Source organism: Meriones unguiculatus, chromosome 20 (genome assembly GCF_030254825.1).
Source record: "Meriones unguiculatus strain TT.TT164.6M chromosome 20, Bangor_MerUng_6.1, whole genome shotgun sequence".
Classification (NCBI taxonomy): Eukaryota; Metazoa; Chordata; class Mammalia; order Rodentia; family Muridae; genus Meriones; species Meriones unguiculatus.
In genome coordinates this window covers 38,530,488-38,548,888 of record NC_083367.1, presented here as the reverse complement: position 1 = coordinate 38,548,888, position 18,401 = coordinate 38,530,488, and the positions used below count along the sequence as shown (strand labels likewise).

Sequence of the window (18,401 nt, the reverse complement as noted above, 5' to 3'; positions counted from 1 at the left end):
CTGCAAACTGGCTTGGTTTGAGGGTACACATGCTTCTCAGCTGCTGGGTTTAGGCTACATCACATTCTCGGTCTCTGGAAACACATCTGTTAACCTCAAACAGATAGACAGCCCAAATACCTATTGACTTCATATCATTTCAGCCCTCTCCCTTGTTTCAGATTCTGGAAAAAAATATATATATAGCTTTCTACAATTCTCACCTGAGAGCATTCAACTTTCCTAAAACAAATTATCAGAAGTTTACATGCATTCATTGCCTGATACCAAACATCAGCTTGGCTTCTTAACCAGAGTGGATGGTAAATTAAGTATCGGCTGTATGAACTCGGAGGAAATTGGTTTCTGTGACGTTTGAATGAGAAGCTGCAGATTTCTGAGAGTGATGTGGTATGTTTTATGATTAGAATGTCAAGTATGACTTTGAAAAATGAACAAAGACATGCAAAAATCTTTAAAAATTCATCTTTCTATATAAATGTACTTTAACAAAATTATTACTTTTGACCACCTTGTAATTAACTGTAATTAGCTCTTTGTGGCACATACAGCATTGGATGATACGTACCTGATCTCAAGGATATAGTACGTCAGTCTGCTTCCATTATCTTCAGCTTTCTCCCACTGGACTGAATTTTTACTCCCTTCTAGTAATTTCGGAGTGCCTGGTTTGCTTGGGACTCCAGCTTGGTGGGGGTAAAGAGAGAACTGGCTGACATGTTACAAGTAGAAAATATCTGTCATTGGTTATCTTTCTCTGAGATATGTCAAAGAAGATAAATGTTTAAAGAAAGATTCTGATAAAAAATGCTGTGTGTGTGTGTGTGTGTGTGTGTGTGTGTGTGTGTGTGTGTGTGTGGTGTATATACATGTGCTATGTATGTGCAGGCCAGAGGTCAACCTGTTTTGGTCTTCAAGCACTGCCCACATTATTCTTTTCAGGATCTCTTTTTTTCAGCTGGACTAGCTGAGCAAGGAGCCCCAGAAATCCACCTACACAGCACTGAAATTACAAATGCTCTGCCACATCCAGGTTTTTGGTGTGCGTTCTGGAGACTTTTCTGCTTGAGCTGTCTCCCCAGACCTGAAGCACAAATTTTTAGTGAGCATCTGAAGCTTTAATTAATGATGGGTTGGCTAGTTAGTGGGATGATTAATCATATATCTTAAATTGACACAAAATAGGTGACAATTACAAGCTTTAAAAAGTCACACTTTTGGAATATTTTGTCCTCTACTCTTCCAGGACTCAACCTAGAGTTATGGTGTTCAGAATCCTAATTGAATAGACTTGCAAGGTTTGATTTGGTTTGGCTTTTCATTTTAGCATTTGGACTACAAAAGTTATTTTGTAGGTATTCCTTGGGCATTGAGTTACCCTCTTTTATATAGTTCTTGCTACAAAACAGAATGTAGCTAGAGAGGATAGCAGAAAACGGAAATAAGAAATGGTTTTTCCCATCTCAGGGTCCTGCAAACCCAAGCCATTATGTTCTTGCTTCCTCCTGTAACAACTCCTAACTCTTCAATTTATTCACCTATGCTACAGATGGATGGACATAGTGATGACTCTTTCAGGAAAACATTTGAGGGACTATAGAGGTAACCCAGGTTCTACTCTCAGAACCCAAATCATGAATCATAGCCATCTTATTCTCCAGTTCCAGGAGATCCAATGCCCCCTTCTGCCTAACTTTGGAACCTGGTAACTGTGCCAGGTACCCAGGTACACATATACTTAGACAAAACACCAACATACATAAACTAAAAGTAGATAAGAAAACATTGTGCTAAGAAAAAAGTTGTGCTTCTAGAATGAGATTGGTAGAGTTGAGAGATGAGAAAAGACCAGAGATGTTTGCTTTGCTTGAGGGGAGGACGCTAATACCCACCTTTTGTCTTGAAGCTCTCTGGAATGGAGGAGCTATTTTCTCCTGTCTCATAGACCACCACCACTCGGATATTATATGGAGTGTATGGCTGTAGATCTGTGATGCTACAGACATAAACTGGACCTTGGCTGCATGTAGCTTCAACGTGGTAAAACTCATTATATTTCCACTAGAAAAAGAAGGCATAACTAAGATTTTTATTCTTTTCAGAAAGTTTTGAACATAGAACGTCATTAAAACTTAAGTAAATTCATTTATGTTAAAAGTAAGAACTTTTTATGGTGTTTGGTTCCAAGTATTACCCTCATCACACATAACCCTCTTGTTGTTGCTTTTTTTATGTTGGGTTATGACTAGATGAATGACCCCTTTTAACCTAAGTGCAAGGCAAAACATCCCTAACTATGCACAGTGGATCATTCAGAGCCAAGACAAGGACTTCCATCCAATGGAGAAACAAGGATAAACTGAAATAAGGAGAGCCTCAATTCCAGGAATATGTTCATTTTAAAATAATAATTTTATATGTTTTGATTCTTTATTGACGTCCATAGACAAACCAAAACATTTGGGACTTTTCTCTAATACTGTTTTCAAATATGTGGTAACCATGCTTTCCACACATTCCTAGGAACCATAAGTTCGCCAAAACAAAGAAGCTCTGGCCAGAACACACAATCCCCTGCAGTGACGTAAGACATTCAAGACAGGAAACCTTGCTTCCATTCCACTTTAGACATCTGATAGTCTTTAAGTTGGGCTATGAGAAGCTTCTTTCTCTGTGTGGAATTACTTCTTTAAATTTTTTTCTACTTAAGTCCTTAAAAACCATTACTCGAAAATGCCAAGTAATATATACACGTGATCATAAATATACCTATATACATATATGAAAGACAAAGGATGATGTGACATTTTCTCAAAAGCTCTTCATGTCTTTTCTTTGGTAGAGTTTCCTAAGAAGATCAGTTTCCATAAATAAACTTTCCTTTGCATCTCCTTTTTCATTCAGCCTTCATGGGGTTGCACCATGTCATCAGAGAGGCACTTTACATTAGTTTCTATTAAGTTAAGAATATCCTCTAGGCTAATATCCAAAATATATAAAGCACTTAAGAAGTTAAATACCAACAAAACAAGTAATCCAATTAAAAAATGGGGTACAAAGCTAAACAGAGAATTCTCTAAAGAGGAATATCAAATGGCAGAGAAACACTTAAAGAAATGTTCTATATCCTTAGTCATTAGGGAGATGCAAACAATCAAAACAACCCTGAGATTTCACCTTACACCCATCAGAATGGATAAGATAAAAAACTCAAGTGACAACACATGTTGGAAAGAATGTGGAGAAAGGGGAACCCTCCTCCATTGCTGGTGGAAATGCAAACTTGTACAACTGCTTTGGAAATCAATCTGGTGCTTTCTCAGAAAATTAGGAATAGTGCTACGTCAAGATTCACCTATACCGGGCGGAGCCAAGATGGCGACTAGCACACACAGTTTCTGAGCGGTGGGATACCTGATCTTTTGAGTTGGAGAATGGAAGGACCCCCAACCCAGGAAAACCACAGCGAGGCTTTCTGAACACCAGAGAACATCGCAGGAGGTGAAAACTTTGGCCTCCGGTCACCCGGAGACTTGCTTGGGGAAGGAGAGAAAAGATCCTTTGTTCTTGCTGCACTCCCTTCCCCCAGACCTCCTTACTCCTCTGCACAGCCGCACAGCGGACTCATCTTTCTCAGCGCAGACCTAACTGCCTGGGGTATACAACCACTGAGACGGAGCCCCAAGCACTTTAGCGGCAGACAAAAGCCAGCAGTACGTGCCCCGGAATCCCAGATTCGCGCAGCGGCTGCACCATCCTCCCAGGGCGCGAATCTGCTAGACACCATACTAGCTCCGCAGGATCGCCATCACTGAAGGAGCGGCCCGCCCAATCCCACAGTGACCGAGAATACGCTATATATTCACCGAAACCAGGCAGAATCGTCATACAACCTGGACACACCAGGCACTGGGCTTCCCAAGCTTGGAGAGCACAACGAAGAGATCCCAGAAAGCATTGGGACTAGCAAGCCAGTCTCCAGTTACAGCGGGACGTGGCAGCGGAACAGTACTGAACTGGCGGGGCACCACAGCCCTCCAGTTTAAGACTAACCAGGGCCAAACCAGAGAACAGAGAGCCTGGTTACCCCATCCCTGCTGAAGTGACCACCCTGAAATCTCCAGCTGCAGCAAGACCTCAGAACCTGGCAGTGACAGCAGCACAGAACTGGCGGAACACATCAAAGAAGCAGGGCCAAACCAGAGAGCAGAGAGCCCCGGATACCACGATCTCGGCCAAAAGACCTGCCTGTAAGTGAGTGCACCCTTGAGAATCTGCAGTTCCCCAGATCCTGGGTCCTTCTAAATCAGAAGCCAGGCATCGAACCCCCCTCCCACCCACATAGCCACTTTGGGAAACAGAGGGGCACTAGGGACATTGAAGTTCCTGCCCTGTGGGCCTGATTGAGGAGCTAAGACAGTTAATACCAGAAATTGCGCTGCGATCATCATTAGCGCCTGCGACATATACAGTGTAGAGCCCCTCCCACACACTCAAGGGTTCAACATTAGCCATCACTCTGTCCCTCGAGAAACTCATCCACGCACACTTACTCACACAGACACACACGCGCGCGCACGCACACACACTTGCATTTGCCCCGTTTGCGCCTGCGTACTTTCCTCCCACAGGTACAGCTAGTCCTCAGCACATGCTGAGAGTGCTCAGCTTCCTGAAGAACTCTCCAGACACCAGAGAGAGACAGCACCAGTCTGATCTGCAGAATCCAAAAACGAACAGGGAAGGTTTCAGATAAGCCAATGGCCAGAGGTAGGCGAAAGAACACTTCCAACATAAATCAGGACATCATGACTTCACCAGCAAACCCCAAAACCGATGGATACACCAATTCAGCAGAAGCACAGGAAAATGATTTTAAAGCCATGCTTGCCCAATTATTTGAGGCTCATAAGGAGGAAATGAACAAGTCTTTCAAAGAGATGGCCAGTCAATTGGAGGCAAAGAAAGAAGAAATAGACAATATCCTTAAAGAAACACAGGCAAACATAGCCAAACAAATAGATGCACAAGTAGAGGAAAAATTAGTGGCATATAAGAAGGAAATGAAAACAGAAATAGAGGCCATCGTAGAGAGACAGGAATCCAAATTCAAACACATGAAAGAAATGGTGCAAGGCATGAAAACAGAATTAGAATCAATAAAGAAAACACAAAATGAGAAAACCCTTGAGCTGGAGAACTTGGAGAAAAGATCAGGAACCACAAAAGTAAGCATCACCAACAGAATACAAGAGATGGAAGAGAGAATCTCTGGAGCTGAAGACACACTTGCAGAAATGGATACTTCTCTCAAAGAAAAAGTAAAATCAGAAAAGTTCCAATCACAAAATATCCAAGAAATCAAGGATGCTATGAAAAGACAAAATCTAAGAATAATAGGAATTCATGAAAAAGAAGACTCCAGACTCCAAGGTCCAGAAAATATTTTCAAGAAAATCATAGAAGAAAATTTTCCCAACTTAAAGAAAGAGATGTCCATAAATATACAAGAGGCCTACAGAACTCCAAATAGACTAGACCAGAAAAGAAACACATCACGTCACATCATAGTCAAAACACTAAATCTACAGAACAAAGAAAAGATATTAAAAGCAGCAAGGGAAAAAGGCCAAGTAACATATGAAGGTAGACCTATCAGAATCACGCCAGACTTCTCATCAGAAACTATGAAAGCCAGAAGGGCCTGGGCAAGTATCATGGAGACTCTAAGAGATCACAAATGTCAACCCAGACTACTATACCCTGCAAAGCTTTCAATCAACATAGATGGAGAAAACAAAATATTCCATGACAAAACTAAATTTATACAATATCTACACAGCAAACCATCCCTACAGAAGATACTAGAAGGAAAACTCCAATCCAATGAAAACAAATTCACCCAAGAAAACAGGGCATACAGATAATGTCCCAACAAAAATGAAAAGAAAACAAGCATTGAAACAGGGTTAGATCATCGACTCCATTACAAAAGGAACTAACATGCATTGGTCACTATTATCTATCAATATCAATGGACTCAACTCACCAATAAAAAGACAGGCTAACAGAATGGTTAAGGAAACAGGATCCAACATTCTGTTGCATCCAAGAAACACACCTATGCAACAAAGACAAACACTACCTCAGAGTAAAGGGCTGGAAAACTGTTTTTCAAGCAAATGGTTCCAGAAAACAAGCTGGAGTAGCCATCCTAATATCTAATAAAATAGACTTTCAACCCAAGTTAATCAAAAAAGATAAGGAGGGCCACTATATTCTCATCAAAGGAAAAATCCACCAAGAGGACATCACAATCTTGAATATCTATGCTCCGAATACAAGAGCACTGACATTCGTAAATGAAACATTATTAAAGCTTAAATCATACGTTGATCCTAATACCTTAATAGTGGGAGACTTCAACACTCCACTCTCACCAAGGGACAGATCAACTAGACAGACACCAAATAGGGAAATAAAAGCACTCACAGAATCCCTAAATCAAATGGACCTAATAGACGTCTACAGATCATTTCACCCAAACTCAAAAGAGTACACCTTCTTTTCAGCACCACATGGAACCTTTTCCAAAATAGACCATATAGTGGGCCACAAAGCAAGCCTCAACAGATACAAAAGGATTGAAATAATCCCTTGTATACTATCTGACCACCATGGACTAAAGCTCGACCTCAACAACAACAGAAACAACAAAAAGCCGACACGCACATGGAAACTGAACAACTTACTACTCAATGACAGCTGGGTTAAGGAAGAAATAAAGAAAGAAATTAAAGACTTCCTAGAATTCAATGAAAAGGAAGGCACAACATACCCAAATTTATGGGACACATTGAAAGCAGTGCTCAGAGGAAAATTTATAGCACTAAGTGCCTGCAAGAAGAAATTCGTAACATCACATACAAACAACTTAATGGCCCAACTGAAAACCCTAGAAAAAAAAGAAGCAGATACACCCAAGAGGAGCAGACGGCTGGAAATAATCAAACTAAGGGCTGAAATCAATCAACTAGAAACAAATAAAACTATCCAAAGAATCAATGAAACAAAAAGCTGGTTCTTTGAGAAAATCAACAAGATAGACAAACCCTTAGCCAAACTAACTAAAAAGCAGAGAGAAACTATCCAGATCAGCAAAATCAGAAATGAAAATGGGGACATAACCACAGACACTGAGGAAATCCAAACAATTATTAGGTCATACTACAAAAGCCTATATGCCACAAAATTTGAGAATCTAAATGAAATGGATAATTTTCTTGAAAGATTCCATCTACCAAAACTAAGTCAAGATCAGGTAGAAAGACTGAATAGCCCTATATCTCCCAAGGAAATCGAAGCAGTCATTAACAGTCTCCCCTCCAAAAAAAGCCCTGGACCAGATGGCTTCAGTGCAGAATTCTACAAGACCTTCAAAGAAGTGCTAACTCCAATTCTCCTCAAGCTATTCCACAAAATAGAAACAGAAGGAACACTACCAAACTCATTCTATGAAGCCACAGTCACCTTAATACCTAAACCACACAAAGACCCAACAAAAAAAGAGAACTTTAGGCCTATTTCTCTTATGAACATTGACGCAAAAATACTCAATAAAATACTTGCAAACCGAATCCAAGAACACATCAAAGATATCATCCACCATGACCAAGTAGGCTTCATCCCAGGCATGCAAGGGTGGTTCAACATACGGAAATCCATCAATGTAATCCACTACATAAACAAACTGAAGGAGAAAAACCACATGATCATCTCCTTAGACGCCGAAAAAGCATTTGACAAAGTCCAACACCCATTCATGTTTAAAGTCTTGGAGAGATCAGGGATACAAGGCACATACCTAAACATAGTAAAGGCAATATATAGCAAGCCTATAGCTAACATCAAACTCAATGGAGAGAAACTTAAATCAATCCCACTGAAATCAGGGACAAGACAAGGCTGTCCATTGTCCCCATATCTCTTCAACATAGTACTTGAAGTCCTAGCCAGAGCAATAAGACAACTAAAGGAGATCAAGGGGATACAAATCGGAAAGGAAGAGGTCAAAGTGTCACTATTTGCAGATGATATGATAGTATACATGAGCGACCCCAAAAATTCAACCAGAGAACTCCTTCAGCTGATAAACACCTTCAGCAAAGTGGCAGGATACAAAATCAACTCAAAAAAATCAGAAGCCCTCCTATATACCAAAGACAAAAAAGCTGAGAAAGAAATTAGGGAAACAACACCCTTCACAATAGCAACTAATAACATAAAGTACCTTGGTGTGACCCTAACCAAGCAAGTGAAAGACCTGTTTGAGAAAAACTTCAAGTCTCTGAAGAAAGAAATCGAAGAAGATATCAGAAGATGGAAAGATCTCCCGTGCTCATGGATTGGTAGGATTAACATTGTGAAAATGGCCATACTGCCAAAAGCAATCTACAGATTCAATGCAATTCCCATCAAAATACCAACTCAATTCTTTACAGACCTTGAAAAAAAGATTCTCAGCTTCATATGGAGAAACAAAAAAACCCAGAATCTCCAAAACGATCCTGTACAACAACAGATCATCTGGAGGTATCTCCACTCCTGATCTCAAGCTGTACTACAGGGCAACAGTAATAAAAACTGCATGGTACTGGCATAGAAACAGAAAGGAGGATCAATGGAACCGCATAGAAGACCCAGAAATAAATCCACACACCTATGAATACTCGATATTCGACAAAGAAGCCAATTCCATTCAATGGAAAAAAGACAGCATCTTCAACAAATGGTGCTGGACCAACTGGATGTCTACATGCAAAAAAATGAAAATAGATCCATATTTATCACCCTGCACAAAACTAAAGTCAAAGTGGATCAAGGACCTCAACATAAAACCAGATACCCTAAATCAATTGGAAAAAAAAGTGGGGAACAGCCTAGAACTCATTGGCACAGGAGACAACTTCCTGAACAGAACACCAACAGCACAGGCTCTAAGAGCAACAATCAATAAATGGGACCTCATGAAACTGAAAAGTTTCTGTAAAGCAAAGGATACTGTCATCAAAACAAAACGACTGCCTACAGATTGGGAAAGAATCTTCACTAACCCTTTATCTGACAGAGGACTAATATCCAGTATATACAAAGAACTAAAGAAGCTGAAAAGCAGCAAACCAAGTAATCCAATTAAAAAATGGGGAACAGAGCTAAACAGAGAATTCTCGACAGAGGAATATCGAATGGCAGAAAAACACTTAAAGAAATGCTCATCCTCATTAGCCATCAGGGAAATGCAAATCAAAACGACCCTGAGATATCACCTTACACCCATCAGAATGGCCAAGATGAAAAACTCAAGCGATAACACATGCTGGAGAGGTTGTGGAGAAAGGGGAACCCTCCTCCACTGCTGGTGGGAATGTAAACTGGTACAACCACTCTGGAAAGCTATCTGGCGCTTTCTAAGACAAATAGGAATAGTGCTTCCTCCAGACCCAGCTATACCACTGCTAGGTATATACCCAAAGTTTGTTCAAGTACACAAAAAGGACACTTGCTCAACCATGTTTATAGCAGCTCTATTTGTAATAGCCAGAACCTGGAAACAACCCAGATGTCCATCAACGGTGGAATGGGTACAGAAATTGTGGTATTTTTATACAATGGAATACTACTCAGCAATCAAAAAGGAGGAAATCATGAAATTTGCAGGCAAATGGTGGGATCTAGAAAAGATCATTCTGAGTGAAATATCCCAGAAGGAGAAAGACAAACATGGGATATACTCACTTATATAGACCTATAAGATATGATAAACATAATGAAATTTATACACCTAAAAAGATAATCAATTGAGTGGGCATGGGGTAAGATGATCAATCCTCATTTAGAAAGACGGATGGGATGTGCATTGAACGTATGACAGGAGTCTACTGAGCGCATCTGAAAGACTCTAACTAGCAGTGTTTTCAAAGCAAAGACTCATGACCAAACCTTTGGCAGAGTACAGGGAATCATAAGAAAGAAGGGGAGTTAGTCTGATGGGGAAAGGATAGGAGCTCCACAAGGACCAAATATATCTGGGCACAGGGTCTTTTCTGAGACTGACATTCAACCAAGGACCATGTATGGATATAACCTAGAACTTCCACTCAGATGTAGCCTGCGGTAGCTCAGTAACCAATTGGTTTCCCAAAGTGAGGGGAACAGGGACTATTTCTAACAGGAACTCAATGACTGGCTCTTTGGTCTCCCCACCCCCGAAGGGAGGAGCAGTCCTGTTAGGCCACAGAGGAGGGCTTTGCAGCCAGTCCTGAAGATACCTGATAAAACAGGATCAGATGAATGGGGAGGAGGTCCCCCCTATCAGTGGACTTGGAAAGGGGCACGGTGGAGATGAGGGAGGGAGGGAGGGAGGGACTGGGAGGGAATGAGGGATCGGGACATGGCTGGGATACAGAGTTAATAAAATGTAACTGATAAAAATAAAATAAAATAAAATAAAAAGATTCACCTATACCACTCCTAGGCACATATCCAAAACATGCTCAAATATACAAGGATATTTGCTCAACCATGTTTATAGCAGCTCTACTCATAATAGCCAGAATCTAGAAGCAACCTAGATGTCCCTCAATGGAGGAATGGATACAGAAGTTGTGGTACATTTACACAATGGCATACTACTCAGGTATTAAAAATAAGGAAATCATGAAATTTGCAGGCGAATGGTGGGAACCAGAAACGATTACCTTGACTGAGGTAACCCAGAAGCAGAAAGACACACATGGTATGTACTCACTCATAAGTGGATATTGGACATATAATATAGGATAAACATACTAAAAGCTATAGTCCTAAAGAAGCTAAACAACAAGGAAGACCCTAGGGAAGATGCTTACTCCTCATTCAGAAGGACAAAAGCGATAGGTATCAAAAGCAGGAGAAGACAGGAAACAGGACAGAAACCTACCATGGAGGGTCTCTGAAAGACTCTACTGATCGAGGTATCGAGGCAGAGCTGAGACTCATAGCCAAACTTGGAGCAGAATGCAGGGAATCTTGTGAAAGAAGGGGGAGACCTGGAGGGGACAGTAACTCCAAAAGGAGACCAACAGAGCCAACAAAACTGCGCCCTGGGGGCCCTGAAGAGAATGATCCCCCAACCAAGGACAATGCATGGAGAGGACCTAAAACCCTGGCTCATATATAGCCCATAGACTCAGTGTCCAAGTGGGGAGCAAAGGCTGTCTCTGACATGAATTCAGTGGCTGACTCTTTGATCACCTCCCCCTGGGGGGTGCAGCCTTGCCAGGCCACAGATGAAGACAACTAAAGCAGCCCGATGAGACCTGATAGACTAGGATCAAATAGAAGGGGAGGAGGACCTCCCCTATCAGTGGTCTAGGGGAAGGTCATAGGGGGAAAGAGGGAAAGAGGGAGAGAGGGTTGAATTGGAAAGAGATGAGGGATACTAATTGAATAAATTGTAATAAATGATAACAATAAGAAAGAAAGAAAGAAAGAAAGAAAGAAAGAAAGAAAGAAAGAAAGAAAGAAAGAAAGAAAGAAAGAAAGAAAGAAAGAAAGAAAAGATATCCTCTATTGCAATTTAAGGAAATAGAACACCATGTTACAAAGGGGGGATGAGAAGTGTGAGGAAATGAAACAGTAACAGAAATGTTATTCAAGACACTGCCTGCACTAAATTCATGTTTGTGTCAATCCCACTGAGACATGATGAAATGTCTTAAGTAAAGCAGCCCATTCGATGTGCAATACATACTCAGACTGAATGTGTGTATGCATGTAGAGGGAGAGAAAGCTAAAGAGGGAGGGAGGGGGAAGAAGAGAGAGAAAGAGTGATGATTTCCAGCTCTAAAACATTAACTAGTTAGTTCCTGCCTTCTTAATGGTATGGTATATAAATTACCTTCTAGGGAACTCAACACTCTATAACATCTAGAAATCAGCAGAGCTCCTGAAATGCAGGGGAGATGTTTACCAAGAGTACTTGTTGGAAAACTGGCAGCAGATTGGCCTCTCTACAGTAGTGAATGTTCTGGGCCAGCCACCAACTTGGCAGCTATAGTGGGCTATCCCAGAAAAATCACAGGGAGTTGGAACCTTCTACTTGTCAGAAGCTAACGAGGACAGGGGAAAAGGCTACCCCAGAAGAGACTGAATGGCTATTTGTGCAGTTTGGAAGAATGTCTACTCTATTGTATCATGTAGATCAGAACTTCAGAAACACATAGCTCCAGTAAAGAACAAAAATGAAAGAGGAAAAATACAACTTAATAGACTTCTATGAAAACAAGCCAAAGTAAAATTACTTTCCCCTGATTTTAAATTGAATATGTTCTTCTTATATGCGCTTTTTAGATATTTTAAAAACCTGTGTAATTCAGGATATAGATGAAAAGTTAGTTTGAGGGCTTAGGATGTAGCTAAGTTGGTAAAGCGCCTGCCTATTATACATAAAGCCCTGGGGTTGATCCCTGATAAAATAATCCAGGTGTGGTTATGCACCCCTTACTGTTAGCATGCAGAAGGTGAGACAGAAAAAAGAACCAGAAGTTCAAGGTCATCGGTTATCTTCAACTATATACAAAATTCAAGACTAGCCTAGACTATATAAGACCTTGTCTCAAAACAAATAAATAAACCCATAGCTTATATTCTTTTGTCTTTGAAAATGGTGTCAAAATGACAAATTTTGTTATGGTGTTCTTCCATTTATAAAGAAAAATATAATTAAATGGGTTATCTATCTCCCCTCACTGTTCACCCTCCAAGAGTCTCAAAATGGATTTATGGGATCATTGCCATATTGTCATTATGAGACAAAGTCAAGTTGCTCAGAAAAGATGGAGCTTCCAGCTGGAGGCATCCATCTATCCACAGTTCTGAGCCAGAGCCTTTTATTTTGCTCATGCACCTGTAGTACAGATTGTCACCTATGCAGAAAGGGTCACTTTCAGCTTCATGGTATCCTTAAAAAAAAAAAACAAAAACAAAAAAAAAAAAAAACAAGATTTGCTCTGCACAGTCCAGGATGGTTTCAAACTCATGATGCTCCTACCTCCTCCGTCCACGTGCTGGAATTAAAAGTGTGCATTTCTATAATCCAGTAGCTTCGTGGCTTTCTATGACATGGCCCATGATGGACCTGTACTGAAAAGATGGGGGGACAGCGGGAGTGTAGCAATGGTAGCACCTCCTTGAAATTATGAGGACTGGACCAGGAGGACCCTGTCTGCTTTCTTCCTAGTCTTTGAGGAATGGGACAGCTGACTTAATGACTCATGTTCCTTCTGTGGACAAAATCCAAGTAGGATCTTCTGTACCCAGCAGGTGACATAAACTGACTACAGTATCTACCTCTGTGTCTTCTCATCAAGAAAGTGAGGTACCAGCACATTATTATCCCCCACGGCTTCCCCAGTCTGGGAAGCAATGCTAACATCCCCTCCCCTTGACTTTATGCTGAACTGCATTAAGCTTCCTAAGTAAGTCTGAAAGAGAACAATCCACCAATTTCTCCAGTTTAGCCTTATTTTTTTAATAAGGTCACCATTTCAAATAGGTATATCATTAAAACAGTTTCAATATTTTTTTAAAAAGCTATATACTCAAAATTTACCATTTGATGCTCTATTTTCTCAGTCTTATCCAAAAAGTACAAAATCACAAAAAAATGTATCTTATATAGTAGAAGTTTTTAAAACCTACAAAGAGAAAAGGGACTGTAAGATGGGAGGGAGAGACTTTAAGGAAACCGTGAAATTCAAGCGACATGAAAGCAGAAATGGTTGCTGTTGGAGAGAGGAAGGAGACAAGAAGACACAGAGGAAGGGCAGTAGAGAGGGATAAATAAGAACAAAATGATACTGTCAACATTTTAGCACAGATTGGAAAGGAACATATGAAGTCCCTCCCCTAGCTAATGAGCTATTGATTATTAATGGCTGCTGGGGTAAAGGAGTCATTTTTCCTTAAGGGCAGAGATACAGGTAAGTTGACCAAGACCCAGTAAATAACTCTATACCATGTACACGAAAGCAACTCTTATGAAACTCAGCCGGTTACTAAAATAAACATGAAAGTAGAAGGAGGATATGTTGGGAAGGGAATTTCCAGAGGGAGAGAGGGTAAGAGCAAGGATCATCAGAGAGATGAACTCAAAATATGAAATATCCGTGCATGACATTATCAAGAGAAAGTAGAAGGAAATAAGAGAGGGGAATGGGGTGCATGTGATCAAAATATATAATATTCATGTACGAAATCATCAAAGAATAAATTTAAATTTTATTTTTAAAAGATGTGGGGGGAAAAAATCTACCAGGGAGCAATTTCACTTTTAAAGAAATACTGAGGGCCAGAAAGATGGCTCAGTGGTTAAAAGCATTGACTACTCTTCCAGAGGTCCTGAGTCTAATTCCCAGCAATCACATGTTGGCTCACAAACATGGAATGTGAGTCCCTCTTCTGGTGTGCATGAAAACAGAGTACTCATATACATAAAATAAATAAATATTTTTCTTTAAAAAAAAGGAAAGAAATGCTAAGACCTTGACAGTAGTAATTTGCATTAAGTAACTCCAAAACAAAATGGTTTTGAACAGTCTTTACAAATGAGTCCACATAAGCATATGTGTGTGTGTGTGTGTGTGTGTGTGTGTGTGTGTGCGTGCGCACAATAAGAAGGACAAAAGCAATTATAGAATCTTAACGATATATTCTTGATGCACCACTGTGAAAGTCAGCATGACTTCCCTTAACAGTGTACAATGAACTGACATCTTCAAAGTCAGTTGATTTCATAAACAATGAAGAATTTTGAATACAGAAACATTTTAAACTTTATGAATTAACAGCAAACTAGTTTGGGAATAAAGTGGCTTTCTACTTTTATTTCTCTTCTGTTGCTGCACTCTACTTAAATGTTGAAAGCACACTTCTAAACAAGGCTTTGGCTTTTTTGCTTGTTCATTTATAATGTTTTTCATAGAAAACACCAAATTTGTTATGGATTTTAAACCTGAAAACATACAAATCAAGTTTATGTTATTGGTAACTAATTTTACATAAAATTAGTAAGCTAACTTACACAGTTTTACATGGGTTCTTATAATGTTATGTGTGCAGGGGCTTTGCCTGAATCTTTGTCAGTATACCATGTGTGTTCCTGGTGCTCTTTGGAGGCCAGAAGAGAAAGTCAGATCCCCTGAGACAGTTGTGAGTAGTCATGTGGGTACTAGGAATTAAAACTGGGCCCTCTGAAATAGCAATCTGTGCTCTTGTCTCCCGAGCTATCTCCCCAGCCCCTACATGAGTCTTCTATTTTTTTTATTATTTATTTAACTTTTATTAATTACACTTTATTCATTTTGTATCCCCCCATAAGCCCCTCCCTCCTCCCCTCCTGATCCCACCCTCCCTTCCCTTTCTGCATGCACGCCCCTCCCCAAGTCCACTGATAGGGGAGGTCCTCCTCTCCTTCTTTCTGATCTTAGTCTATCAGTTCTCATCAGAAGTGGCTGCATTGTCATCTTATGTGGCCTGGTAAGGCTGCTCCCCCCTCAGGGGGAGGTGATCAAAACATGAGTCTTCTTAAAGTCAATTTTTATTGCATTTCTTTAGTGTGGGGAGGGGCAGCTGTGGAGGCACACATGTGCCAATACTTGTGTCTAGGGAGCAGAGAAAAATTTGTGGAAACAGTTTCTCTCCTTCTCCTTTGTAGTTCCATTGGCTCAAGCTCAAGTCCTGCGGCTTGACAATAAACACCCTTACCGTACAACCACTTTGCCATCCCTTAAGAGCAAATTGATCCTTGGACACAGCTTTGGACAGAACATTACCTGGATAATTTACTGCTTCTCGTGCCAATCTGAGCCAATGAATGTTGGCAAGCACTGTTGATTTGCACAAGAGAACATTCTAGTCATACCAAAAAAAATCTTTCCAGCTTATTGTACATCATAAAATAAGGATGTGTATCAAAAGTCTACCTTCTGGAGTTCGAACCAAAAGCTGGTGAGGTTAACATTAGCCGGAGCCTTCCAGTCTAACTGCAGACTGGTATTCTCTGGAACCAAGGCACAAGGTTTCTCTGGTGTGTCAAACATGTTGACTGTAACAGGATGACTCTCCGTACACCACATTTCCTCTGAGTGGCAGGCCAGGACCTTTTTGTTTAAATAAATAAATAAATAAATAAATGTGCTTTAGTTTTCTTAGAACACGAGCTTAAATATGGCGATTAGAAGTGCCCAGGACAGTCAATACCTTCAACACGTAGAATTGTCCACCAGACAGTTTAGTGACAAGGAGGGCAAGCCTGGCACTTGGAAATTCACCCTTTCTCAGAGGAGTCTCAGGAATCGGAGCCAGGTGTGACATAACCAGCTGATAGCGGACTGACTCCTTGGGTCCGTTTGGTCTATGTGATTCTGTCCAGAGTATGTGGAGACTGGTATCAGACAGCACAGTTGCATTGATATGACAAACTGCCCCGGGTACTGAAAATAAATAGCATGGAAAGATAAGGGACATTGCAACAGCACTGGGTGGTGGAAAGAACCAAGAGAGTCAGTTGAGGAACGCGGCTGTCAGGTGAGCAGAATGAGCTACGGAGGTCCAAGGGAAAGTTGGCCACTTACAGGCTGCCTGAAAGATGTTGTCTATTTTTGCCTAATGACCAAATCATTCTCTGATGCCAGCTCAGGTCTACAGCCAGTGATGAACTTTGCAATTTGAGGGAGCTTTGTGACAGTCATCAAAAACAGCAGGGAGAGACGGTTCCCACCCTTCAGATTCTCAGTCTGCTGTTTTTGAGACTGTGAAGCTGTATTGCTCGAAGCGTCAGGGCACTGAGCACACTTCACATTTCATCCTGGCTTTCCAGTCTTGACACGCGTGCAGAGACCTATGACTACATGGGGAGAGAGTGACACTGTGTGGCAAGAGCTAAGAATGTGTTTCTTGGTCTAACTATAGTTTGGTGCTTCACCTTCTAGTTACTTTGTACCTTGCTGGGATATTACCCAGTCGGGACAAGGCTTAGAGCCAGGCTCAAGTGGCTAACGTGTTTTCCCCAGGTTCACAGTTTTGTTGAGCTTTAAGTGTTCTCACAATGATGATTGTTCAGCATTCAGATAAAAAAAAATACAGACATGTACATCATGCATATCATAGAATTCCACACTTGAAATCCACACTGACACACAACTCACCTCCACTCTTAGTTTTTCCCTGAATCTCTCTTCCCAGATGTAAATGTTCTAAAGGATCTGAGTAATAATTCTTCACAGTGACCTGAATCACATACGTTGAAAATGGCTGCAAACCTTCAATGCGGGCTACATTCTCCTGTGATTCCTGTAATTGAATTCTTAAATAAGTATTTGATTCCCGTATTTCACACAAATGACTGAAAGCAGTTATTCTGGATTGTTCCTGAGACTACTGTATTAATCTAACAGACTTGATTTAATTACTAACTCCATGAATAATTGATAAATGATTGGCAGGCAATTCTGGGCAAATGTGAAATCACTCACTCCACAAGGCACTGAGACCCAGAAGAGGGCCGTATTTCTCTCTCATTGCAGCGCAATGTAGGATTTAAAGTTTGCAAACTTCCATGAGTACAATAAAAGATCAAACAAACAAACAAACAAAAGATTAAGTACTCTCATAAAGAAGGTCTAGTGAAGTAAACAACATCCCTGAGGCTCAGCTCTCAATGCTGGCTGTGCTCTAGAACCATACAAGAAGGTTTCTAAACACCCTGTGCTTTGGTGCTACCCTTGGCAATTCTGACTGAGTTGTCTTGGGTAAAGCCAAGGTTGAGAATCACTGAGTTTCACCCATCTTAATCAATTTTTAGACAGGAAACTATAGTAGGTCTAGAACAAAAATGTCCAGAGTCATAGCATAGCCTGTTCAGCAAAATGACCCAAAGAATAATGTACACGTAGAGCACAGTATCTAATGCCTAAAGCTGATAATCAATTTTCCCTCTTTGAATTACTTAAATAAAGCAAGCACAAAGCAAAATATTAGACAGAGATTATTCAGTTACTCTAATGGCCAAACACCAAACAACACCAAATTGGGGTGAACAGTGGCGATTCATTTATCAAGAAATAGCTGGATCCAGGCACAATGATATATGCCTGTAACACCATGAGACCAGAGGCAAGGTATTCTGCAGCAAATTCAAGGTCAATTGGGCTATAGAGCTAGTTCCTGCCAGCTAGACTATTCAGTAAGATGCTGTCTCAGAGAGACAGAGAAAACCAGGGACAATGAGTGCATTGTCTAATATATGTCTACTATCCCACACAACTAGGGAAACAAGGACAGATAACAAGCAGGTGGAGCCC

At 40.7% G+C, this 18,401-nt stretch overlaps 1 protein-coding gene across 2 annotated transcripts in view; it reads right to left on the bottom strand.

Annotated features, from left to right (window-relative positions):
- Ros1 (ROS proto-oncogene 1, receptor tyrosine kinase) overlaps positions 1 to 18,401 on the bottom strand; it is a 133,313-nt gene that overhangs the window by 44,321 nt on the left and 70,591 nt on the right. For both annotated transcript variants that reach the window (XM_060373298.1, XM_021653063.2), the window contains exons 29-33: positions 17,247 to 17,391; positions 16,300 to 16,532; positions 16,023 to 16,199; positions 1,893 to 2,061; positions 569 to 686 (exon numbers count right to left, since the gene is read on the bottom strand). In XM_060373298.1, the coding sequence (XP_060229281.1) occupies positions 569 to 686; positions 1,893 to 2,061; positions 16,023 to 16,199; positions 16,300 to 16,532; positions 17,247 to 17,391 (842 nt within the window). The remainder of the gene's footprint in view (positions 1 to 568; positions 687 to 1,892; positions 2,062 to 16,022; positions 16,200 to 16,299; positions 16,533 to 17,246; positions 17,392 to 18,401) is intronic.